Here is a 24,494-nt window from a genome sequence, read left to right as displayed (position 1 = left end):
CCCCCAGGCTTTGCAACACCCTCTTTTGGGGGAGGGCCCATCTATCTACTTAATGACCTTGCACCACTAAGCAAAAACTATTTCTCTATGATGATTATTTAGAGAGGCTTTCAGGCTGTTGCATTGATTGTGTCTTTCTGCTTTGCTTGATGGCACTGCTTTGACTCCAGAGGCTCCTTCTTTGCTGTGTTGGGGTTGTATATTTTGCAGCTTTCACTGAGCTTCTGGGCACGGTGCAGAAGGCAAGGTATAAATCTGGATTAAATAAGTAAACAAAGAAGCCCCGTTCCCTCTGGAAAGTGGAATCCGAGCATATTTTGGCACGTGCCGTGTAGCAGACGGGCAGCAGAAGGTTGCTTCTGATGTATCAACTGTGTACCTCAGGGCCAAGCAATTAGGAAACTTTATTAAACCTTTTTTTTTCTCCCACGCAAAAAACCAGCAGGCAAAGCATGATGACTTTACACAGCGAGGAGCAGAGGCTGCCAGGCGTTGCCTCCTCATTTCCTCTGTGTAATAATGACTTTAATTAGGGGCATTAGTAGCATTTGCAATTTAATTCCAATGGAAAATCCTACAAGATGGGGAGCAATTATTGGCTCAACTGTTGCTTGTTCTCACTTTATTCCCCCCCCCTTTCCTCAAAGATGGAACATATTTTAACAGGAGAAAGAGGAACATGTGTTGTTGGAACGTCTCCAGGGCACAGAAGACAAAAGCGTCATCCAGGCCAGCGAGAGTGGAGTCTGAAGAGCAAAACGACCTTGCCAGGCCATCCCACAGTCTGCCAAGTGACAGGGAGAAAACCCTGGAGCTACATGCACCCAAACATTCCCAGAGCTATGCTATGTTGACTACAGTCCTTTTACAGAGCCAGTGTTAAGTTGTGGGTGAACATATCAGACGACACAGCGATTCTTCAAACAGTTCTTGTTTATTCACAGGCAAGGACAGAACTGAACTGAAGGGTTCAGCCAGCCTGCTTATATAAAGCTCCAGTCCATCGTAACTGTAACAACTTTCTAAAACTATCCAATCACTGAACGTCACTTTCAATCCCTTATTTGCATAACTATCTACAGTATCCCCCTGCTGGCCCAGGATGAGAACTTCAGTACATAACAGCCAGTGTGTTGTAGTGGTTAGAGTGTTGGACTAGGATCTGGGAAAGTAAAAGGTAAAGGGACCCCTGACCATTTGGTCCAGTCATGACCGACTCTGGGGTTGCGGCGCTCATCTCGCTTTCTTGGGTCATGTGGCCAGCATGACTAAGCCGCTTCTGGCAAACCACAGCAGCGCACGGAAACACCGTTTACCTTCCCACCAGAGCAGTACCTATTTATCTACTTTCACTTTGACTTGCTTTCAAACTGCTAGGTTGGCAGTAGCTGGGAACAAGCAATGGGAGCTCACCCCGTCCCGGGGATTCGATCGGCAAGCCCTAGGCTCTGTGGTTTAACCCACAGCGCCCTAGGATCTGGGAAACCAGGGTTCAAATCCCCACTGGGCCATGAACGAGGCTCCCTGGGTGACCTTGGGCCAGTCACCACCTCTCAGCCTAACCTACCTCCCAAGGTTGTTTGGGGGTGAAATGAGGAAGGGGGAAACGAAGCTCCTTGGAGAAAAGGGGGCAGGGTTATAAATTCAGTAAATAAATAGCTAGTAGGAACTCTGAGTCACAGGGCGCTATCAAGCTCTCCCTGGTTTTCAGGAAGCTTCTCTCCATAGTTTGCCTGTCAAGAAACACTTGTATTTTGTAGAGCTGAGATAGAGGCAGCCTTTCCAGCCCGAGGGCCACATCCCCTTCAGGGCAGGCTTCTGAGGGCCAAATGCCCGTGGTGGGCATGGTCAGAGGAAAAAGTTGTCAGAGCAACACATGTGAATCTTACCTTTGCAGAGGAGACTAGTTTCTACACACTCAGTCTCTAGCAAATAGCTCTCTTTATGCAAGGAAACAAAACATATTCCAGCCAGGCAAAAACACTTGGGTGTGGAGCCTGGGGAGAGATTTTAGAGGTCTGGAATAATGATGATGATGATGATGATGATGGGCCCTGAAGTTCTCCACCCCTGTTGTAGAGACTTCTGAGGGCATATTGTAAGCCAAGATGGGCTGCCCCATGGCCCATGGGACACATCTCCACCAATCTCCTAATGGTCAGGGGTCCCCTTACCTTTACCTAATGATGATATTTGATCTCCCTCCCTGTTGGAGGAAGGAAGTTTCTGAATGCCAGTTGCTGGAAACTGCTGGAGCAGAGGGCTCTTGTCTCAGGTCCTGCACAGGGGCATCTGGTTGGCCATCGTGAGGACAGGATGTTGGACTAGAAGGGCCACTGGCCTGATCCTGCAGGCTCCTATTGGGTTTGCATGCTCATATGCTCTGCTCCTGCTTGTGGACTTTTCAGAGGCATCTGGTTGGCTGCTTCTGAAAGCAGGAAGTAGGACTCAGCGGGCGGCTGGCCTGATCCAGCAGGCTTTTCTTATCCTTGTTCTGGAGGAGCAGTTCATCTGGCTGTTTAATAAACACAGCAGCAGGAGGGTCCATTGCATCCTGATGAGAGCAGGAGAATCACAAACCCTGCATGCAACTCTGCGAGGCCCTTTGCAGTTCCACTTGGAGCAGATGAGAAAACTGAAATAGACCCATCGGGAGCAACACAATGACACACTCCCGAGGAGAGCACATTAACTCGTTTTAAGAGCTCTGCCACCTGAAGTCTGTAGGCCTCTTCCATTTAAGCTAGGAGATTAATTAACAATGACTGGGCTGCAGGCAGGGAAACTTCCATCTTCAAGTAATTGCTGCACTGCAGGAATGGTGCGCTTACAAAACGGTTGCAGCATCTTTCTCCAAGCCAGTGCCTTCTAGATGTTTTGGACTATATGTCTGTTATCAGCCCCAGCTTCCACCAGGTTCAGCATCATAGGGTTGTGCTGGGCACGCAGGATGGAAAACATTCTTCCTCTCCGATCCCTGCTCAGGCCTCAAAATCATCAAATGGAACCAGGTTAGTTTTGCCATGGCCTGATGATGATCAGCTTATGGTAACATAGAAGCAGGGTTTTTCACTGGTGGCAGCAGCGTTGTGGAATTCCACCCACGCCGAAATATGAGAGGGCCCATCAGCATTGGCATTCCGCCGGCTCTTGAAGAAATACCGGTTTATGCACCTGCTTCCCTGAGCTTGAACCTCCTGATCTGATTGCTTTAATTGCTCTTTTAACTGTTATTTTACAGCCGCGTTTCAATGAAAAAGATAATTGTGGGTGGTTTAATGTTTTGATGGAATTGGTTTTTATTGTGTACTTTGATGGTGAGAGGGTTTTATACTTGTAAATGGTTTAGAAGCCATTTTGGCCTGTAAGAAGAAGAAGAAGAGAAGAGTTTGGATTTGATAGCCCGCCTTTCACTCCCCTTCAGGAGTCTCAAAGCGGCTAACATTCTCCTTTCCCTTCCTCCCCCACAACAAACACTCTTTGAGGTGAGTGGGGCTGAGAGACTTCAAAGAAGTGTGACTGGCCCAAGGTCACCCAGCAGCTGCATGTGGAGGAGCGGAGACGCGAACCCGGTTCCCCAGATTACAAGACTACCGCTCTTAACCACTACACCACACTGGCTCTCGTACTGTAAGCAGTACGTAAATTAATACATGATGAATGGTGAGCATGTCTAGGAGGGAAATGGGTGGAGCAATGAAGTAGGCTGTTTCTTACACACACTGACATCCCACGCTCTATCCACCATTCATTCACCCAACAGCACAACATTCTAACAGAGCGATTCATTCGCTCATGTCAAATCACTTGCTGGCTGCAGTTTCCAGTGGTGAGATCTGTGTGAATGAGCTATCAGTGGCTACTAAGCCCAATGGCAATGTTCCACTTCCATACCCTCCAACATTTCTCTGATGAAAATAGGAACATCCTATTCCATAATAAGAATACTAATTTTATTTTTTACACCCCACCCATCTGACTGGGTTGCACCAGCCAGTCTGGACAACTTCCAACATATATAAACCATAACAAAACATTAAACATTCAAAAACTTCCCCAAACAGGGCTTCTTAGCTTCTTGGCTCAGGGGTTGCATAGCTCCATACCCTCCAACATTTCTCCCATGAAAATAGGGACGTTCTAGGGGAAAGTGGGATATTCCGGGATCAAATCAAAAACCGGGACATTGTAATAACCTGCAGTTTCATAAGCATATATATTTAAAGTAGATAATTAAATGAGCAAATTAAATGAATTTGGATATGCAGAAGATATTAAAAAATAAATTTAAGGAACCACAGACAGAGGGGGGAAGTCAAACCTTGAAATTTTAAAATGATTGTAAAATTAATGAAATGTATAAATTAGAAAAAGTATGAATAAAAATTAAAAAATAATAATCAGAAACCAGGACTGCTTCTGCAAATCTGGGACTGTCCCTGGAAAATAGGGGTGCTTGGAGGGTCTGCATTTCCACTGCCATAGGAATTATGCCCCTGGAGACTAGTCGCTGGGAATCACAGGGAAGGAGAGTGCTGATGTGCTGCTTGTGAGATCCCCCCTGGGGCAACTGGTTGGCCACTGTGAAAACAGGATGCTCAACTAGATGGGCCATTGGCCTGATCCAGCTGCAGAGCAATTCTTATGCTCTTACTGATGGAGCTTGCTTATGGGCACCATCCTGGCATTTCCGAAGCAGCTGTGAATCTCTGCATCGAGCAATATTTACACATGCCTCCAGCCTACACAGACAGAGAGAGAAAGAGAGAGAGAGAGAGGAGTAAATGTGAGCCAGCTGCTTGGTATGGACTCTTGCACCTGAACTCTTTGCTCTTGGGAATGCTACTGAAGTAAAGCGCCCTTCCCAGAGTGGGTGTTTTAAAAATAAAAGTAGAGAATGGTGACATATCAACAACATCTCTCAGCTGCAGCAACCGTGACTGCTTGTTAGGAGACATGTTGCAAATACAAATTATTTGTTTGCAAGCACGGATGTGTCTCTCTGGCACCATCGTGTGCCGAAATGCAGCCATTGCATGCTGGTCAGAAAACACACTGTACTGATACGTTCCCCCCCCCCCCCAATCCAGCTTTGAAAGTACAGTATTAAAACTTCTTCTATCCTCTTAAAATACTCCAGCCTCCTTCCTGAGCAGCCTCTCTCAACCAGGCGCCCTCTCAATGTTTTCGCCTGCAACTCTCATCAGAGAGAGAGAGAGAGGGGTTTAGTTTCATCTTTGATGTGAATAGACATCAATTGAGAGCCAGTGTGGCCTAGTGGTTAGTGTGTTGGACCTAGGATGTAGGAGCAGGGTTCAAATACCCCCTTGGGCATGAAGCTCACCAGGTGACCTTGGACCAGGCACTGCAGCTCAGCTTAAACAACCTCACGGTTGTTTTGGATATTTGTCCAAAATATTTCTATTATTTGTTTTATAAGAAGTGTCTGTATATGTACCATAAAAAGGAAACTAAAGTGGTTTACAATAATAAAAACATTAAAAAGTAAAGAAACAGACATCAATTAACCACTGTAGAGGGATGTGTTCTTGATTGCTGGCATAGGCTTGGCAGAATGGAAACATTTTCAGCAGCCACCTCTGAATTGTTCACAGTGTTGTTTTAAATGATGAAACGCCTTTCAGAGAAGTCGTAGAAATCTCAAGGCAATTTGAAATCATACAGTTAAAAATAACAAACAAACAAGCAAAAGGTTTGAAAGCAATGCAATTACTATTTTTGAAAGATGGGTTTTTAAAAAATACCAATAAACACCCAATGCCTTTTTTTTTTAAAATGAGGGTTTGTGTGAGAGCCATTTCATAAAATCATAGAATTGTAGAGTTGGAAGGGACCCCGAGGAATATGCAACTGCCCCATATGGGGATCAAACCTGCAACTTTGGCATTATCAGCACCCAGCTCCAACCGAGCTATCAAAATGTCTTTAAAAAATAAGGGTGTGTGAGAGAACCATTTATATCACCTTGAGTTCCTTGAAGGAAAGGTGAGAGGTAAATGCAATAATGAATAAAAATGAACGATAGTTTGCATGGAGAGGAAGGGGGTCCTTGGGCCAGATGATGCTTGGGGGGGGGCTGAGTTTGGCCGTAGACTTCTGCCCTGTTGCTTGTCTCTATGCTAGACGGATTTAATGTGGAATAAAACCGGTGTAGGGGGGATTTGAGTGATGAAGCAGCAGCTCCGTGAGGTGAGCAGGTGTGGTCCTCTCAGCTTCCAACAGCCCCCTGCCGCTCCATCAGACACCCTGTCAAGAATTCGGCCGGACTCCCCCTGATTAAATCTGTTCCGAATTTTTAAAAAGGGCTGGTGGGAAATGCCAAAACGAGTTCTTGCCCTGCTGGAACGGCTGTCTGGATGAAGCATCAAGCTTGCCGCTGGCCGTCCATACTAATAAGTTTGCGGGTTTTCTTTTACTACTGTGTTGTGGCACGGTATCAGGCTAGAGGCTGGCAAGGCAGGTGGCAGGATAAGTCCCCCCCACGCTTGATCTTGGGGTGTGTGCGCATGTGTGTCGGGAGCTGAGAGGTGGTAGGGAAACAACCTCACATCGAAGCACTGAGACCAAAGACCAAGGGCACCACAGCTGATTTCTAGGAAGCCTAGTCTCCTTCTCTCTTTTGTTCCAGAAGTTTAAGTAGTTTTTTAGATCCTGTTTGTTTGTAGTGCGATGTGAGAGCCGTGATTTGTTCTATTTTGCTAACTTTTGAGGTGGTTTGTTTTTTAAGGGATGTTTTCTCTTTTATGCAAGCTCCTCTGGTGACTGCTTTCGTTGCGCCCCATAGAAGGGGGTTTGCTATATTGTCTACATCATTTTCCTTGACGTAGTTCTGGAGAGTTTTTGTGAGACTCTCTCTAATTTGTTTATTTGTGCTTAGGATGGGACTGAAGGACCATGATGGGGTGGTTTGTGTTCCCTCTCCTATTCTAAGGGTAACTTCTACTGGGGCGTGGTCTGTGATTCTTATGTTACCTATGTCCGTTGATTCCACTGAGGGGATCAGACCTTGTGTGAGCAGAATGCTGTCCAGTCTGGACATTGCAAGGGCACCACAGTTGAAGGAGGATATTGACAAGCTGGGTGGCATCTCTGCCATGGATGCTTTAGCTGAGATTCCTGCACCACAGGGGGGTTGGGCTAGCTAGATAACCCTTGGGACCCTCTTCCAACTCGACAATTCTATGATTCTGAGGTGTGCAGAGAAGGGTGTCAAGAGAGGATAAAGGGACCAAGCCTTATGAGGAACGGTTGAAGGAGCTGGGGATGTTTAGCCTAGTTAAAAGAAAACTGAGAGGTGATATAAGAGCCGTCTTCAAATATCTCTGGGGCTGTCACATGGAAGATGGAGCAAGCTTGTTTTCTCCTGCCCTGGAGGGTAGGACCCGAACCAATGGATTCAAGTTACAAGGAAGGAGGTTCCGACTAAACCTTAGGAAGATGGTTTTCTGATGGTAAAAGTAGTTCAACAGTGGAATAGAATTCCTCAAAGGAATTCCTCTCCTTCATTGGAGGTTTTTCAATAGAGGTTGGGTGGACACCTGTCAGGGGTTCTTTAGCTGTGATTCCTGCATTGCAGGGGTTGGACGAGATAATCCTTGGGATCCCTTTCAACTCTACAATCTGTGACATTTGCAGAGCTCTTTTCCTAGGTGTTCAAAGCACTCAGCAGATCCCCATGATTACCCTGTATGGTAGGCCTCTTGTTATAGCTTAGAAATTGGAGGCTGAGGGTTGTATCCAACAAAGTTCTATGTGGAGGAGACTGAAATTAATGGAACCAAGTTAGCCACCCCATTGATTTCAATGGTTCTACTCTGAGTAGGGCTAATATTGGTTGCTTGCCTTGGGCTCCTCTCTGTGCTTGTGGCTCACCAGCAGTTTGAAGTGTGGGATCCTTAAGTATGCGGCTCATGTTCAGCTCCCAACGCTCCTTACAAACAAGAAAGAAAGAAAGAAAGAAAGAAAGAGAGAGAGAGAGAGAGAGAGAGAGAAAGACAGGTTCAAGCAGATCTGTGCCAGGCTTGAAGAAAGAGGAGCATGAAATGTTTTTCTTAAAGGGCCAGGCTTGGCAGTCTCATTTCAACATGCCATGCTGCTTCTGCCCTGAGAGGAGGCTGGCATGCTGGACACGAAGGAGGAGGAGGCCTGGATGTAAAGCAAGTGAACCCAGAAGAGTGCTGGAGGAGAGACATTAACTGTTCTTTTCTCTTTTCTGTCATTTGCTTCCTCCCTCCCTCTGCCCCTGCCAAGTTGCATGGGAGCAAAACATTAATTCCAGCCTCTGAAGCCAGGGGCTGGAGAAATGGTTTGGCTAATGGCTCATGACATTGTAATACATGTGCAGCCCACACAGCTCCCTCCCCAGAAAGGGTCCATTTAAATTCTGAGTCTCACTATGGGGCCGCAAGTTTTACTTAGATTGGAATGGCTTCCTCAGGTGTTGAATGTTGTTATGATGTTTTTGTGGCATCATATCGGAAGCGGTCTAGCTTCACTGGCTGAAATTCAGGTAGCGGCATTTAAAAGTCTCATTTTGCTGGCACCAGACCCCTCTAAAGTTACATCGTAATCCTTAATGGCATTTCACCCCTTTGCTGGAGGGGCTGTGGTAGAGCTGGGACCTTCCTCCACCTGTGGTGGGGCTGTGACCTTATGAAGATTTAGGAAATGGCATCTGGGGAAGTATCTAGTTCCTAGAATCATAGAATTGTAGCATTGGAAGAGACCTCAAGGGTTATCTAGTCCAACCCCATGCATTGCAGGAATCACAGCTAAAGTTTCACTGGCATATAGCCATCCAACCTCTATTGAAAAAGCTCAACAAAGGAGAGTCCACAACCTTGTGAGATGGTCCATTCCTATGTCCACAACTCTTACTGCCAGAGAGTTCTTCCTGATGTTTAGGTAGAATTTCTTTTCTTATCAGTGCTGGATTTACGTATAAGCTAAACAAGCTATAGCTTATCTTGGGAGCCCCAAAAAATTAAAACAAAAAACTGGATGTACATTTCCAAAATATAAGATAAAAAACAATTACTTAGATAAAATATATATTTTATTATGTGCAAATGGCTTTAGATACCTATTAGGTCCATAAATTACCATATAGCATATATTCAACACCAAAAACAGTGACAATTTGTTGTTGACAAAGGACAGCTGGACATATAAAGGGCCCCATTACCTTCAGTTGCTTAGGGCTTCATCAAACCTAAATCCGGCCCTGTTTCTTATAACTGGAATCTATCAATTCGGGTTCTAATATTTTTGATTTTCAATAAGCACATGACAACCGTGTTTAACCCAAACCCAAACTGAATAAAAAGTACTGTCTGTCATTTATGTGAGGCAATTACAAATGTACATTGTGTTATAATACTCTTAAAACAATTAAATCTCTCCACAGTGTACGTGTGTCACTGGAAGTTTTATAGAGGAAGTTGACTTGTTGGCATAAAAGTAATAAATATAAACCAAGTTGTCTCCAACTTGTCTTTTTTAACTCGACCCCTAACCACTCTACTATGTTGAATTAGCCTCTCTGAGAGCAGCATTTCAGCCTGGCTGTTATGAACTACTTCTCTCCATCAGCCCCAGCCAGCTGCTTCCAGAGGATGCTTGAGGTCTCCACAGCAGCTGGCTATTCTCCTTGGTTTCTAGCTTTCAGCTCCTCTGACCTTGTTGTTTTTCCTTTGCTTTGCCAGGCTTGGCTGACAGAAATCCATGAATACGCAAAGCAAGACGTGGTCCTGATGTTGCTGGGAAACAAGGTAAGCCAAGCTAGTTCCTGGCAGAACAATACAGAGCCAGGCGCTCCACGGCAATGGAAGCCATTTGCTGGGAAGAAGAGGCTGTTGATGCAGAGGCAGGTGCCTCAGGGCTGACCCTGCCCATGCACATGGGAAGGGGCAGCAGCGGCAAACCAGCTAGGCAGTGGAGCCCAACCTCAGCCTGCCCTTTTACCTGTCCGCCATCTTTCTTACAACCAGACAGCAGGTGACTGTACCTGTCACTGGCTGTGGCTCCAGCCACTGTTGGGATTCCTTGCTTTCTGCCCCACCAGTCCCAATGAACACTAGGCATCACTGCAGATACGTAATAAAAGAACACAATTCTGCTGCAAAGAGTGACAGCCACCAATGTGGATGGCATTGGAAGATTGGGCCATTTCATGGAGGGCCATTGATGGCCACTAACCACAATGGCTATGATATCCCTCCACAGTGGAAGGCAGCAATGCTTGGATCCTGCTTCTGGGTTTCTCTTTGGGGCATCTAGGAGGCCACTGTGAGAGCAGGATGGAAGACTAGAAGAAGAAGAAGAAGAAGAGTTTGGATTTGATATCCCGCCTTTCACTCCCCTTCAGGAGTCTCAAAGCGGCTAACATTCTCCTTTCCCTTCCTCCCCCACAACAAACACTCTGTGAGGTGAGTGGGGCTGAGAGACTTCACAGAAGTGTGACTGGCCCAAGGTCACCCAGCAGCTGCATGTGGAGGAGCGGAGACGCGAACCCGGTTACCCAGATTACGTGACTACCGCTCTTAACCACTACACCACACTGGCTCTCTAGGTGGGCCCCTGGCCTGATCCAGCCAGGCTCTTCTTATTCTCTTATGCTGGTTTGTTTTGTGTGTTTTTTTGCCACCCCTAGGTGGACTCGACCCAGGAGCGAGTGGTGAAACGAGAAGATGGGGAGAAATTAGCCAAGGTACAGGAACCACCTGCCCTCACTAAAACGAGCTGAAAGTCTGCTTCAAGACAGCCTAATTTTTGCAACCTTGTTAATTATTATTTTCACATCAACTTTGCAGACATCTAGGTAGGCTTATCTAAACCAGAATGTTTGCAAAGTTGTTGTGAAAATGATTCCCTGCCTGTTGATATCAGGCGCCAAAAGGAGTTCAGCGAAGGCCTGGTATCAACAGGCAGGGAATTCCAAAGTGTAGGTGCTGACATGCTAAAATATCAAGTCCTTACAAAATCGGTGCCCTCAAGCTGTTTTGGACTAAAATTACTGGCTGACAGGAGTCGTAGTCCAAAACATGCAGAGAGCACCTTGTTGGGGAATTCTGAGCTAGATTTCCTTCTAAAAGAAATGGAATGTAGGCTTTTTTTATGGAAAAAATGGTGGGAGAACTCACCACAAAGGTTGTTTGTTTGTTTGCTGTTGACCCAGTCTCTCCCCCCCCCCCGGCAGAGGCTAAATGTAAGATGCGATTTAAAAATTCACGCAGATAATGATCTGGATTAGAAATGGCCACATTATTCATTGCAGGTATGGGTGTATTTTTGGCTCAGGCATTGGGTGTCTATCCGTTCCAGCCCTCCCAACAATAAAATATATATATTTTTGATAAAGGTAAGGGAGCTCAATTCTCCTGAGTTCCCATCCCTCCCCCCTGCCAAAACCCCCCCACAAATCCTGAATTTTAGGGAACAGGCAGACACTGAATACCATCTTTGTTTTTGCAGGAATACGGAGTGCCCTTCATGGAGACCAGTGCCAAGAGTGGTTTGAATGTCGACTTAGCATTCACAGCTATCGCCAAGTAAGTTGCTTCTTTTTGACTTTCCATCTTTAACTTGCTCAGGGCACGTGGCACTGGGGGTGAGTTTATGGGACCAAGGGGGCCGTGTCTCAAAAAGAACCATTTGTGATGGTGCTATGCTGGCGGCAAACTGGTCCTTACCTGAGACAGGTAAGCAGGAGAAACGCCTCGTTGCAGGGCTGTGATAAGAGACATGGGAACCAGATTGATCAAACCGCTTGCATTTTGTTTCCAGGGAGCTGAAGCACAGATCTATGAAGCTGCCCAATGAGCCTCGCTTTAAACTCCACGACTACGTCAAGAAGGAGGTGAAAGGCGCCGGCTGCTGCAGGTCCTAGATCCCGCCTGGCCCATTTGAGGTTCCGCCCTTTGTACAAAGACTCGCAACCAGCGTCCCACGTCCCCTGCTGCATCTGTCTATGCCACTACATGATTCCTTCTTCGTGTCTGTGTGTTTGTCCAGGTGAAATTGGACATGTGGGAGCGCGGGAGGCGGAGGAGGGCCTGGGTGGCTTCTTTCCAGGAAGCCAGACACAACTAAGAGGCTAAAAATAATAGATCTGTCGGGGAAGAAGGTAGTTGATAATTAACGGGAATTGTGGCAGCGAGTGAAGGATCTTTGGCAGCCTTCAAGCACAGGTGCCAGTAAAACGAACGGGGGGTGTGGTTTGTGTGAATGGACATGCAACTCCTGTGCATTTTGGAGGTGCGCACGTAGGGCGTTTTCCTAGGGGATGGCATTCCGTACCCCCTTTGATGTTAAGCTTTCCCCTGTTGGCAGCAACCTTTTTGGAATTGTGCTCCATGTTATTGTTGCAGCTTCCGCAAGTACCCAGGCCTGGTACTTCCAACCCTTATAAGTTCTTTATTATTATTTTTCAAACTCCGCTGACGCTGCGATATGTGCCCTGCATATGTAATATAGCACGCAGATCAAGGGCAGAATTTGGCATCCCTTAACTCGGAGTAGGTACCCTTATAAATAGGTTTTTTTATCATTATTATTTTGCGCTCCCTTGGCTCTGCACACCCCGTGTGGGGGAAACTGCTCACACCTCCCTAAATCTTGCACAGTTCTTTACATCCGAGTAAGGGAGGGGAAATTGCTGCTGTCTGCAACATATGGATCGCCTGTAGGAAGGAAAAAAAATCTCATGTTTTCTTCTTGGGTCACTTGACTGCTGGAAGTCCGACTGGCTCATTCCTGAGCGCAAACACTTTGGCTTCTTTTTGTGGAGGTAGGTTATAACACAAAGCTAACTGGTTTTGTATCTTTGAAGTAACTATTTTTAAAGTGCAATTTGTCTCCCACCACTCGGTACTGGTTAACTCCCTTCCTGTGTCTCTCACGGTTGCTCTTGGATACAAGAGGGTCTTTTTCAAACAGCTGTAACGTCGTGTACAAAAAAACGCTTGCCCTCTCAGCTACTTTGATGGTGGTGCTGCCTGGCTTTCTTTTTATGGCAGGGGTTTGAAAATGCAGCGCTTTGCTTCCCCCCCCCCAATAGAAGCAGGCAAGTGCAATGCCCGTGGGGGTTTGTGGGGTCTCCAGGAAGGGGGCTTTGCTGTTCTTTGTTGCAAGGGAAGCTGCTGAGAAACCACCTTGCCCGCTTCTGCCTGCAGCCCTCCCTGGCTTCCACCTCCCGTTGGTGTCAAGAAAAGGGAGGTAGCGTAGCTTCGTGGCCGAGAGCACAAGGTGAAAAGTCCCTGACTCAATAGCCATAAGCAAAATCTCACAAACTAGCCCCAGATCTTTGGCACAACACCAGCCCTTGACAGTACAGGAATAACCCAACACCTTACATTACCGTTGTAAGGATAATTGAGAATGTATATGAAGTGCTTTGTACACTCAAAGTGCTATATATATGTATATTTATTTATAAATACTAAGTTAACATGCTTTCTTTGGTACTGTGGGAGTTTTGTGTGTGTGTATGCTGCTCATTTTCTTTTACGTAAAAGGTTTATTCAGAAACAAAGGCCCTAGGCTGGATTCCTTTCCCTTCCTTATTGTTTCCGAGCTACTACAAGTTTCCTGAGGAAGACCACCTTGCCTCAGAGCCGGTTTGCATGCTCACAGCTCTAAATGCTTCAAGGGTCACCTCATCGCAGAGGAAACCAGCCACATAGTATGTGAATTGGGCCAGTTTCATTTTTCCCCAATCCTGTACCATAGTAAAGCAACTGGGCTGCCTGCTGCTGGCTCTCGATCCAAACACTCCTTTGCAGAATTCTGCAGCTTGGCTTCCGCGGCCTCCACTTTGCAAGAGAAGCATGGACTCAAAAACGCTGCCTCTTTGCAGGGACTTGGGTCTGCCTCCTACATAGACTGGCTGTTACTGCCACCTAGCAAGAGAGGCCTGTCCAGTTCCCAAACAGTGTTATTAATGTAGTAAGAAAATGCTGCCTCTTGTTTATAGCTTTCTCTCTCTCTATCTCCCCCCACCTCAATATTCCTAATAAAAGACTTTTTTAAAACGTCGTTTTCCAGTCTCAAAAGCCTTAGGAAAGTAAAGCCAAAACTCCCCCTACAAGAACTTGCATTTTCCGCTTTGCTGATCTGAAAGAATCTAAAAGACCTTTGCGTGTAAGTCCTGGTAGTTCCACCACCCAAAGAAACTAATGTGTGGCATGTGCAGGGGCAGCTTCCAGGTGACAAAGTTTTGGAATTCCCTCTTCACAAAGATGCACCTGGCACCTACACTCGAGTAATGCTTTCATCGTGTGAAGATGCACCTCTTTACCATGGCGTTTTGACACTTGAGATTTATATTCTTAGGATCCAGCCTATTCTCATCATTGTAATTTGTATTTTTGTGACCCCCCCCCCCCGGGACTTTGGGGGAATGGCAGGTATTTCATTAAACCAGTAATAATGTCACCAACCAATTTAAGAGTGCTGCACTCCATCACCACACATGGCCGTTTATTTAAAACCTGCCCAGTGTGAGAATTTCTGAGATTCCGTCCCCACCTAAACTACAACCCGAGAGATCTGTTGGCTGCACCCTGATTTTCAGCTGGCGATCTGCAAAGAATCTTGTGCCAAACACCATTCTCGCCATCCATCATTCAAACTGGGGTGAGGGGGAGTGGAAGAGAAGAATCAGTACAAGCCTCAGACATTTAACTGCCACTTAGCACAAATCTGAGTGTTATTTTTCCTGTTGGCAAATAGGCATATTGTATAATGGAAACAACAGCCAAGGAAACAAATTTCACCCCCCCCCCCGAAACAGCTCTCCAGGAGTTCCAATGGGGAGACTCAGCCCAACCTGGAATCATGACTGTGGGGCCTTTCGCATTCAAGCAAATATTATACCATTGGGGTACCTGCCCCCCCATCAAATGAAAGTGTGAGAAGTTCAGCTAAGTTGGTGTCTGTGGTGTGAGATGAAGGATTTGATAATCCCCAAACACCCAGAGCCAGAAACCCTATTCAGAGGCAGATGTTTTCTGTGCAGAATACCTTTGCCCCTGCACATTGCGCAAACACAATCTGTTTCTTTAATAAGCTATTGTTGTAGTTGGAAAAAAGTATATTGTTGCAAACTCCTTCACCAAAGGCTCTTAAATATATATTTTTGCATGAGAGAAATTCAAATCTGCTCTTATTTTTGTGACTGGAGAACAGTTAGCTTGCTAAACATATGTTTGATTAAAAAGCTCCTGGAAAACCAAAGGATTTTAAGTTGCAAGCTGCTTTCTTCTCACCTTCTGCCCACTTCTGCTTTTTAATCAAGACAGGTGTCAAACGTCAGTCTCACAATGGTTATTCAAAGGTTTCAACAGAAGACTTCTCAAAAGTCTAAAAAGTAAAGTTTTCTCAATAGTTTTTCAAAAGTTTCAACGGAAGACGTCCCAAAAACTGATACTACTGTTTAATAGTCTTCATCAGCCAGTATAGTGAGCACTGATCCATAGCATGAATCTTACTTACACATTCTTGTGAAAAATATTGGCTGATGAAGACTATTACGAAACAGTAGTATCATTCTGGAAACACCCCTTGAGACTTTTGAGACATCTTCCATCGAAACTTTTGAAAAACTATTGTGAAAACTTTACTTTTTAGACGTCTTCTGTTGAAACTTTTGAATAACCATTGTGACTGACCTTTGGTGCCTATCTTGAACACATGGCTAAATGTTCTGTGCCACTAGTCTGTTACATTGTATATATGAACTAATACGATTTATTTCTACTTTCTGAATGATCTCATTATTCTATTACATATGCTCTAACAGTTATTAGCCTACGTGTTGGGTCTATATTTCTGTGACTGGTTCTCATTGCAACACAGGGGTTTGTTTTTGGCACTTCTGCTTTTTGATTTGTCTGTTATGCTCAGGCAGATCTGGCAAGCCCACGTGATGCATTCCAATAGAACCAGTCTCTGAACACTAATGAAAGCAAGTTCCTTCAAGCAGATCTTCATTTCCTTAGGGTGCTTCCTATTTGCAACCAGCATCTGCAGGGCAGCTGAATCCAGAGCAAAGAATTTTTTTTTACACTTGCAATTAGATGTCAAAAATTTATTTTACAGAACATTTTATTAAACAAAATTTACAAAATCTTGCCAGAAAAACTTGCATTTCTTTTATAAGCCAGGCAACACTAGAAAGAACAGATAAAAATTTACAGAAGGAAAATGTATTAAACAAAATTTACATTTTTGGCCAGGAAAATCTGCATTTCAGCATTCTCTGGCAATAGAGATGCCCTTTGTCTTTGAAGAGCACTGCCAGCTGTGCTGAAAACACTTTCACACGGCACACTTGTTCCTGGGATAGCCAGAAACCTCTTTACAAGCACCTTCAACATTGGGAAGGATGCCTCATGTGCCTTCCACCACATCAGAGGGCATTCATCAAAGTCCACTCTTGGCATAGCCATATAGCTTCTTAGCTCTTTTTCTGCTTTCAATTCAGACAACGGTGCTAATCCATCTTCTGCCAGGTCCTCCTCTTCCTCCTCTAAATCAAAAATTTTCGCCAACCCTTTTTTTGGCTGAGGAGGCGGAGTACTGGGCTCCGTAGAAGCAGCACACAGACTGCCATGCAAGTCTGCCATCTTCTTTATGGCCTCCTGCCTGACAGCCTCAGGAGCCTCCAAGAACCGCAGGCGAAACCTTGGGTCACACAGCGAAGCTAGACCTAAAGTGGTTGTCATAGGTGCACTTTCATACTTTTCTGACAGTGCACCCAAAATTTCATGTTTAATATCCTGCAGCAGCATACTGTCTCCCTCATCAGGCTGGAGACTTTTCTTAATTTGTCTATAAAGCGGCAGAACAGATGAAGCAGTGATATCATTGCTTCCGCTCAGAGTCGTGGTGATGTCCTCTAACACAGTAGTTGCAGACACAAAGTCTTGTATAGCAGAGATATCACACTCTTCCAACATCAAATGGTTTTTGGAGGGGTAACCCAGAAACATCTCACTCAATGCACTTTTGTTTTCAAGAAACGTTTGGCAGAGCTTAAATGTGCTCCACCATATTGTGGGACAAGCACTTGGCAAACTAACTTTCTCCATCTGAAGTATCTCTTGAGATCTGGCAAAGTCTCTTCTCATTTTCCAACTATGGCTAATGCTATTCTGCAGGTTTTTCAATCTTGTAACTGCCTTTTTCAGCTGTGTCAAGTTTAAAGCTCGGTTAACCCCAACAGTTATATTGTGGGCAAAGCAGGAAACGTGCTCTAAACCAAGCTGCCTAACTACTTTTACAATATTTGCACCGTTATCAGTAGTACTGCAAAATATATTCTTTACATCTATGCCCCATTCCGATAATGTGTCTGTGAGCATTTCACAAAGATTATCTGAGTTGTGGTCCTTCAAAATATGTTTACAGCCCAAGAAAGCATTAGTCAACTTCCACTCATCTGATATGAAATGTACAGTCACTGCCAAAAATTGAGTGCCTGCTACTGATGTCCAGCAATCAGTAGTGATGACCAGCTCAGTATCCTTTATCCGGCTTACTTCCCTCTTCATTTTCTCCACGGTGTCATTGTACAGTTTTGGAACTCCTTTGGTTGCAAAGTATTTTCTGCTGGGCAACTTATATCTTGGGTTTAGAGTGTTAACCATCTGGATAAATTTTGGGTGGTCCACTGTGTCGTAAGACTGCATGCATGTAGCCACATACTCTATGATTGCCTGAGTACAAGATTTTGGTGCCTTCGAATTGAGCGGCTGAACATCCAATGTGGTTTTCAGCCGTTTTTTAGGATTTTCTGCAACCGTTACTGCAGGCTCAGCAGCACTAACCGTTGTTGCGACTGGAGGGTCATCAGCTTCATTACACGAATCGACGGAAATGTCTCTTGATGGAGAAGCCAACTCCCTAAATTTCAGTGGGTGGTGAAACTTGAGGTGGCTACTTAGATTTGAGGTGTTTCCGCCTTTCGCAGATACCGAATTCAAACATATCTTACAAATGGCGACATTATCAACTACCACACGGTCACTTTCATCAGCAGGCAAGCCAAAATGCACCCAAACGGCACTTTTGGTTTTGGGCTTAGCTACCAAATGGTGGTATTCAGGACATTTCAAAGAACGGCGATGATGAGTTACATATAATCTGGGAAAACATTAAAGAAAAAGAAAAATCTAATTTTGATGTATATGATATATGAAAAGCAACTCAGTGATAGCATTCTTCAACTAAACAATTAAAGATTTCTGGAGAAGATATTAACGTCCTATATAGTCTTGGGGGCAACTTTAAAATTTTAGAAAGTAGTAGATGGCAGTGGAGAGCTGAGCCTGCACTGCGCAGGAATCAAAAGAAGCACTGGCTTCACGGTTTTTCCAAAATCATGATTTTTGCATAGCACACACACATCATGATTTATTGCCACATCACATACTATGAAAATGCTATAATAACCGGTTTTGAATGATATACAGTGGTACCTTGGTTTACAAACTTAATCCGTTCCGGAAGTCCATTCTTAAACCAAAGTGCTTAAACCAAGGCATGCCTTCCCATAGCAGCGGGGGAACAACTTGGATTAAGAACGTTGCAAACCTGGAAGTAGGTGTTTTGGTTTGGGAACTTTGCTTTGGAATAAGAGCATGCTTCACTTCCTGTTGAGTGTGTTCCATTTGTAAATTGAGTCCCCTGCTGCTATGTGAAAGCACACCTTGGTTTAAGAATAGACTTCCAGAACAGAGTAAGATCGTAAACCAAGGCACCACTGTACTGATACATCGCCCAGCCCCCCCTCACCAATTTGTTCTCTTAGCTGCAGCCCGTACCTCATAACGTCTCGCAGAGTTGGGAGTTCAGAGGGCAACAATTCTCTGTCAGTTCCAATTAGATCGCTCACGTGAGTGGATGTCCCAAGACTTGTTCTCTGGTTAGAATCCATTGAAGGTCAATTCCCACTGGTTAAGACGGTGGTAGTAGTAGCAGCAGCAGCACTGACAAGAAGTTTTTAACACAATGATGAAGATTCTTCAATCTGTGAAACAAGCAAATACAGCTACAGCACATTAGTGAATTATATACGTGTTTAACTGTAATATACAATTCAATATAAAAATATGTATAGTATATAAATAAAAAATAAAATCAATATATAACTGCAAGTACTTGACAATTATTTAAATGTTTATGCAATTTTACACATTTTTTAAAAATACAAATTTAAAATTAAGTTGAATTCCACACAAATGTTAAAAATGTTTGTATGTACAGTGATACCTCGATGTGAACGGGATCTGTCATTTTGAGCGTCTGTGCATGCGGCAAAACCCGGAAGTAATGCTTTCCGTTACTTCCGGGTCGCCGCAGAGCGTAACCTGAAAACGCTCAACCTGAAGCACATTTAACCAGAGGTATGACTGTACTTATTTAGCAAGCAAAACTAAATTATATTAATTCAACCAAAATATTTTTTTTAATTCCCAAGTCATGTTGCAACTTTTAGCACCCCTCATTTTTTGAATTTGAAAGTTGAAAAATTCAACACACCTGAATTAGGTTTGTGCCAACCTATTGGCACTCCACATATTCTGTTTCCTGGCCATTTTCCTATGAGAAAAACAATGGAATAATACAGTTATCTCAATCCACTAACATTGGCTGGGGTAGTAAATGCATCCCAATGGCAAAACTCAATGTATTTCTGGGACATTTTATGTCGCAGGTTTTTTTTTCTTTCCAAAAGGAAAACTGTAACTAGTAACAGGCTAAAATTTGGGACTATTCATCCAAGGAGCACCCTCTAGGTCTACTTATGCGTAAAGTGTGTCTGGTAAATTTTCTTGGATGAAGGTTAAAAACTCACCACAAAGGCCTGGCACAACCCAGTGTCCTGCTAGATCACTTCTGATACCAACATAGTCTCTTCTCTTCTCCCGTGTACTTCCTGAAGAAAATTAAAATAAGAATAAGAATGAATAAAGTGCCAATAATACATTTTGTTTTCAAAACAGACAGGAACAAGGTTCTAGTTTGAAAGGAAGGTGCCTCTCTGAAATCAGCTTTTAAGCCTCAGCTCGTGCTCGTAATCAGTAAACTGCAACCAGTTTTCATACGAGGTGTCAGAAAATTAAGAGCTCATCATCGGCTGCTGTCTGATGGGCCTAACAGATTACCCACACAGATTTTCCAAAATCAGTTTAGGCTCCTCCCTACCTACTGGGTTCATATCATTCAGTTGCAGCAAACACACCTGGAAAGGTAAAGGAGGAGGCCTTAACAAGGACTCCAGGGGCTGGACCTGGTCAAAGGGGGTCCAGCATCCCGTTCTGAGAGTGGCCAACCAGATGCCTTGAATAATTCTGTAATCATCCTAGCCACACTCAGAAACAAATGCTTCTCACAGGTAGGAAAAAAGACCAAGGGAAGGAGGCCTCAACAAAGCCTTAAACCAGACTGGGGACCTACACATAAAATGAACTGGCCCAACACTCAACATTGATATGACTGTCCTGCTATGCTGCCGGAGAAGGATTTGCATCAGCAAGAGGTTGCAAGATCGTCCCTTTCTGAAACGTAAAGGGTCCTTTGCAGGATCTAAAGCAGATCACCCATTCCATGAGAACTATGAGGCATGAACGAGAGGTTTTACCACCTCCTTCAAAGTTCTAACTTTCATTAACTCATACAAACAGGTAAACGCATTGTCTCCTTTCTAGCCCTGCTACCAGAAAATCAATTCACCCTATCACCAATTGTGAGAGATCTAGCAGTGGTCTTTTAACTTTTTCAGAATATAAACCTGGATTTGGGGGCCAATTTCATAATTTTGGGCCATGTAATTTATCTAGTGGCCTGGTAAGATCTCAACTAAGTAATGTTGCAGACCGGGTGCAAACCCTGCTCAGCCATGAAATTCACTAGGTGACCCTGGACCAGGGTATAAATATACAAACTGACACGTGGGGATTAAAAAAACTATGGGTGTCATCCAGTGTCAATCCCACTCAGAGCATAGCTTGAGAAATTACTAGACCGAAGACTGCCCTGTCCATTAATTACCATGGGTCTACTCTTAGTAGAGTCCTGCCAACCTAGGAGTTCGAAAGCACGTCCAAGTGCAAGTAGGTAAATAAGTACCGCTCCGACGGGAAGGTAAATGGCATTTCCGTGCGCTGCTCTGGTTCGCCAGACGCGGCTTAGTCATACTGGCCACGTGACCCGGAAAAACTCTGCAGACAAACTTCGGCTCCCTCGGCCAGTAAAGCGAGAGGAGCACTGCAACCCCCGAGTCGTTCATGACTGAACTTAACGATCAGGGGTCCCTTTACCTTTTACTCTGGGTAGAACTAACAGTGACTGCAATTCTACACCAGAACGAGGTTTTCCATTCCTTACAGCATTTTCGTAATATTCCAAAGCTTTCAACAGGTCTTAAATAAATATAAAACATTTTAAATAAAAAACACAACGGCGCCTGTTCACACGTGATTTGTGCCCCTTTTGGAATGTTCTGCTATTGGGTCAAGCGAGACTAACCACTATAGACCTAGAAACAGGCCTTTCCGCCCGCGTAAAGCAAACCTTACCGTCAACAGTTCGAGCGCAAGCGGGAAAAGAACGCGCAAGCTCGTGGAATCGGCTTTTATAAACTCGCCCCACTTCCCAATTGGCTGGTACTTGCTCAGGGACGCTAGCCAATTGCGTTGCCCTGTCGCACGACCTTCTGCAGCCAATCGTCTTCCTCCACCTACAGACTCTCTTTCCACTGGCCGGCGCAGTCTACAACTTCACGCCATTGCTCCCTCCCCCCGCCGCTATCATTCTCTCTCGGGACATTTGATTGGATAAGCCTAACGTGACTCAAAGTCGGCACAGCCATAGAAGCAAAAGAAATCAAGGTGGGGAGTAGACGGAGGCCTTCTCAGCGAGACCGGAAGGGTCGCGCGACACGCCGCTGGAGCAGGCGCTCATGGGAACTGTAGGCCGCAGGCCGCAAAAGAGGAATTTCAGTGAAGCGCTGCACTGGGAGGAAAAAACCACGAATCCCGGCAGCCTGAGCGGCGAGCGACGCGTGGTCGTCATTTCCGGCCCGGCTTGCTGGGAGGCCCAGAGGTGGGGAGCAGACAACCAGGCGCTTGGCGGTGCAGGAGCTCTGGCTGGGAGAAGGCGGGGGAGCCACCATGTGCCGGGGGGCCGCGCTTGGGCCGGCCGCCTCCTCCCCCCGCCACTCCCCCGCGTCAGGTGAGAGCGCGAGGGGCAGGGCCTGTGGGTGGCGAGGGGGAGGGGCCTGCTGAGGCGGGCGCCCCTCCCTCCAGGTACTGAGGGGAGGAAAATATTATTATTATTATCATCATCATCATCATATTCTATATCACTTCAAGGAGCTCAAGACGGTATACGTGGCTTTTTCATACCCCCAAATGCATTTTATCCTCACCACAGCCCTGTGAGGTAGGTTAGGCTAAGGTAGCATTATTCATTTACTACGTCCTTTTTAGCATAATAAGGATATTGAGATTATATATATACAGTATACACACACACATATACATACTGCAATATATATGGCAGAATATATATATATATATTTGACTGCCCCTTCATTTTTATCCTCACAACAAACCTGTGAAGTTGGCTATGTTGAATATTAGTTACTGGCCCCAAGGTCTGTGATTCTGTTGTTGTTGTTGTATCGTATTCTTTGTCATTGTTGTCCACCCTCCCCGCTCCTCCCTTTTTCTCTACCCAACAACCCTGTAAGGTAGGTTAGGCTGAAAGATAGTTACTGGCTCCAAGGTCACATTGCAGTGTACATGGTTAAGTAGGAGTAGGGCTTTGAATCCCTGATCTTTGACCAATGTATCAACCCCGTCTAGCATGTCTGTATAATGCTGTCTTCAAGAATTGGTGCCCAAGTTTGCTTGTTTATTCTCTTCTTGTGCCCTTTCCTTGTGTGTCCTGGCTTGGATTGTAAGCCTGTGGATGTGAATTGTCTTATTTTAACTTATTGTATATAAGTTGTTCTAGAGGGGTTTTGTTGTTTTTTTGTTGAAGAGCACTACAAAAATGCTTTAAATCAGTGGGCAGAAAGCATATTGAAATTTCTGGTAGGTCTCTGAGCAATTTCTTGTAGATTGGCAGGTATGTAATATATAATATGTTAGAATAAAATAAACTCCTTTTCCCTATAACATAATATAATAACTATAAACTATAATAACTGTAGCAAAATGCAACCCCACATTATAATAATGAAATGAAGAAAGCTTTGTTGGGGGAGGGTAATCAGAATGAGGACTGGCGGTCCCCCCCCCCACCTTTGGTATTCTAATTAAATTTGGAGGCTCAGATTTCTTTAATTCTGGTCCTTCACACCAGGTTACACTTAGCAGATCTCAGGGATCTAGATGTTAAAAAACAGAATAGATTCCACAGACTTGAATCCTGACCATAAAGGTAAAGGTACCCCTGCCCGTACGGGCCAGTCTTGACAGACTCTAGGGTTGTGCGCTCATCTCACTCTATAGGCCGGGAGCCAGCGCTGTCCGCAGACACTTCCAGGTCACGTGGCCAGCGTGACAAAGCTGTTCTGGCGAGCCAGTGCAGCACACGGAACGCCGTTTACCTTCCCGCTAGTAAGCGGTCCCTATTTATCTACTTGCACCCGGGGGTGCTTTCAAACTGCTAGGTTGGCAGGCGCTGGGACCGAGCGACGGGAGCGCACCCCGCTGCGGGGATTCGAACCGCCGACCTTTCAATCGGCAAGTCCTAGGCACTGAGGCTTTTACCCACAGCGCCACCCGCGTCCCTGAATCCTGACCATACTTGCTTTAAATATATATATATTTAATGTTGGTGCTGATTGGGATGGCAGTCCATTTGGGCACCCAACTGACTGCTCTAACTACTTCAGGGCAACCAAGGCAGTGTCTGATCCATACAAGGGCCTGCAGCTGGATTGCCACTGCCTTCTCAGGCACCCTGTCCAAGAAGTGAGTACAGTGGTACCTCGAGTTACAAACACCTCAGGTTACAAACTCGGCTAACCTGGAAGAGTTACCTCGAGTTGAGAACTTTGCCCCAGGATGAGAACGGAAATCGTGTGCAGTGGCAGCAAGAGGCCCCATTAGCAAAAGCACGCCTCTAGTTAAGAACAGTTTCAGGTTAAGAACAGACCTGCAGAATGAATTAAGTTTGTAACTACAGTGGTACCTCGGGTTACATACGCTTCAGATTACATATGCTTCAGGTTATAGACTCCGCTAACCCAGAAATAGTGCTTCAGGTTAAGAACTTTGCATCAGGATGAGAACAGAAATCATGCTCCGGTGGTGCGGCAGCAGCAGCAGGAGGCCCCATTAGCTAAAGTGGTGCTTCAGGTTAAGAACAGTTTCAGGTTAAGTACGGACCTCCGGAACGAATTAAATACTTAACCCGAGGTACCACTGTATTTGTGACTGGACAGTAGTTATTTAACA

At 45.1% G+C, this 24,494-nt stretch overlaps 2 protein-coding genes and 1 long non-coding RNA gene across 8 annotated transcripts in view; 2 read left to right on the top strand and 1 right to left on the bottom strand.

Moving 5' to 3' along the window:
- RAB26 (RAB26, member RAS oncogene family) overlaps positions 1 to 14,055 on the top strand; it is a 114,429-nt gene extending 100,374 nt beyond the window's left edge. The window contains exons 6-9 of the mRNA XM_082199403.1: positions 9,726 to 9,791; positions 10,673 to 10,729; positions 11,494 to 11,570; positions 11,806 to 14,055. Of these exons, the coding sequence (XP_082055529.1) occupies positions 9,726 to 9,791; positions 10,673 to 10,729; positions 11,494 to 11,570; positions 11,806 to 11,908 (303 nt within the window). The 3' untranslated portion in view covers positions 11,909 to 14,055. The remainder of the gene's footprint in view (positions 1 to 9,725; positions 9,792 to 10,672; positions 10,730 to 11,493; positions 11,571 to 11,805) is intronic.
- A 1,935-nt stretch (positions 14,056 to 15,990) lies between these two features.
- Positions 15,991 to 21,743, bottom strand: LOC309518863. 3 transcript variants are annotated; one of them, XR_014213622.1, is made up of 6 exons: positions 21,603 to 21,741; positions 19,880 to 19,960; positions 19,564 to 19,623; positions 18,846 to 19,051; positions 16,039 to 18,165; positions 15,991 to 16,005 (listed from the first exon to the last, which is right to left on the bottom strand). It is a non-coding gene; the product is annotated as an uncharacterized lncRNA (long non-coding RNA). The 3 variants fall into 3 exon arrangements; XR_014213621.1 differs by lacking the exon at positions 15,991 to 16,005 and having other exon boundaries at positions 16,094 to 18,165; positions 21,603 to 21,743; XR_014213623.1 differs by lacking the exons at positions 15,991 to 16,005; positions 21,603 to 21,741 and adding an exon at positions 21,345 to 21,365 and having other exon boundaries at positions 16,094 to 18,165.
- A 359-nt stretch (positions 21,744 to 22,102) lies between these two features.
- Positions 22,103 to 24,494, top strand: part of TRAF7 (TNF receptor associated factor 7) — a 37,654-nt gene continuing 35,262 nt past the window's right edge. The window contains exons 1-2 of one of the 4 annotated variants that reach the window (XM_082199360.1): positions 22,117 to 22,257; positions 22,398 to 22,467. The gene's annotated coding sequence lies outside the window, so the exon portion shown is untranslated. Of the gene's footprint in view, positions 22,258 to 22,397; positions 22,468 to 24,494 lie in introns of all 4 variants that reach the window. The other 3 variants (XM_082199359.1, XM_082199364.1, XM_082199361.1) reach the window with 3 other exon arrangements.

This window comes from Podarcis vaucheri (assembly GCF_965113315.1).
Source record: "Podarcis vaucheri genome assembly, chromosome: 14".
NCBI lineage: Eukaryota > Metazoa > Chordata > Lepidosauria > Squamata > Lacertidae > Podarcis > Podarcis vaucheri.
Note: the sequence above shows the minus strand (reverse complement) of the source record. Positions and strands in the feature narration are given on the sequence as shown.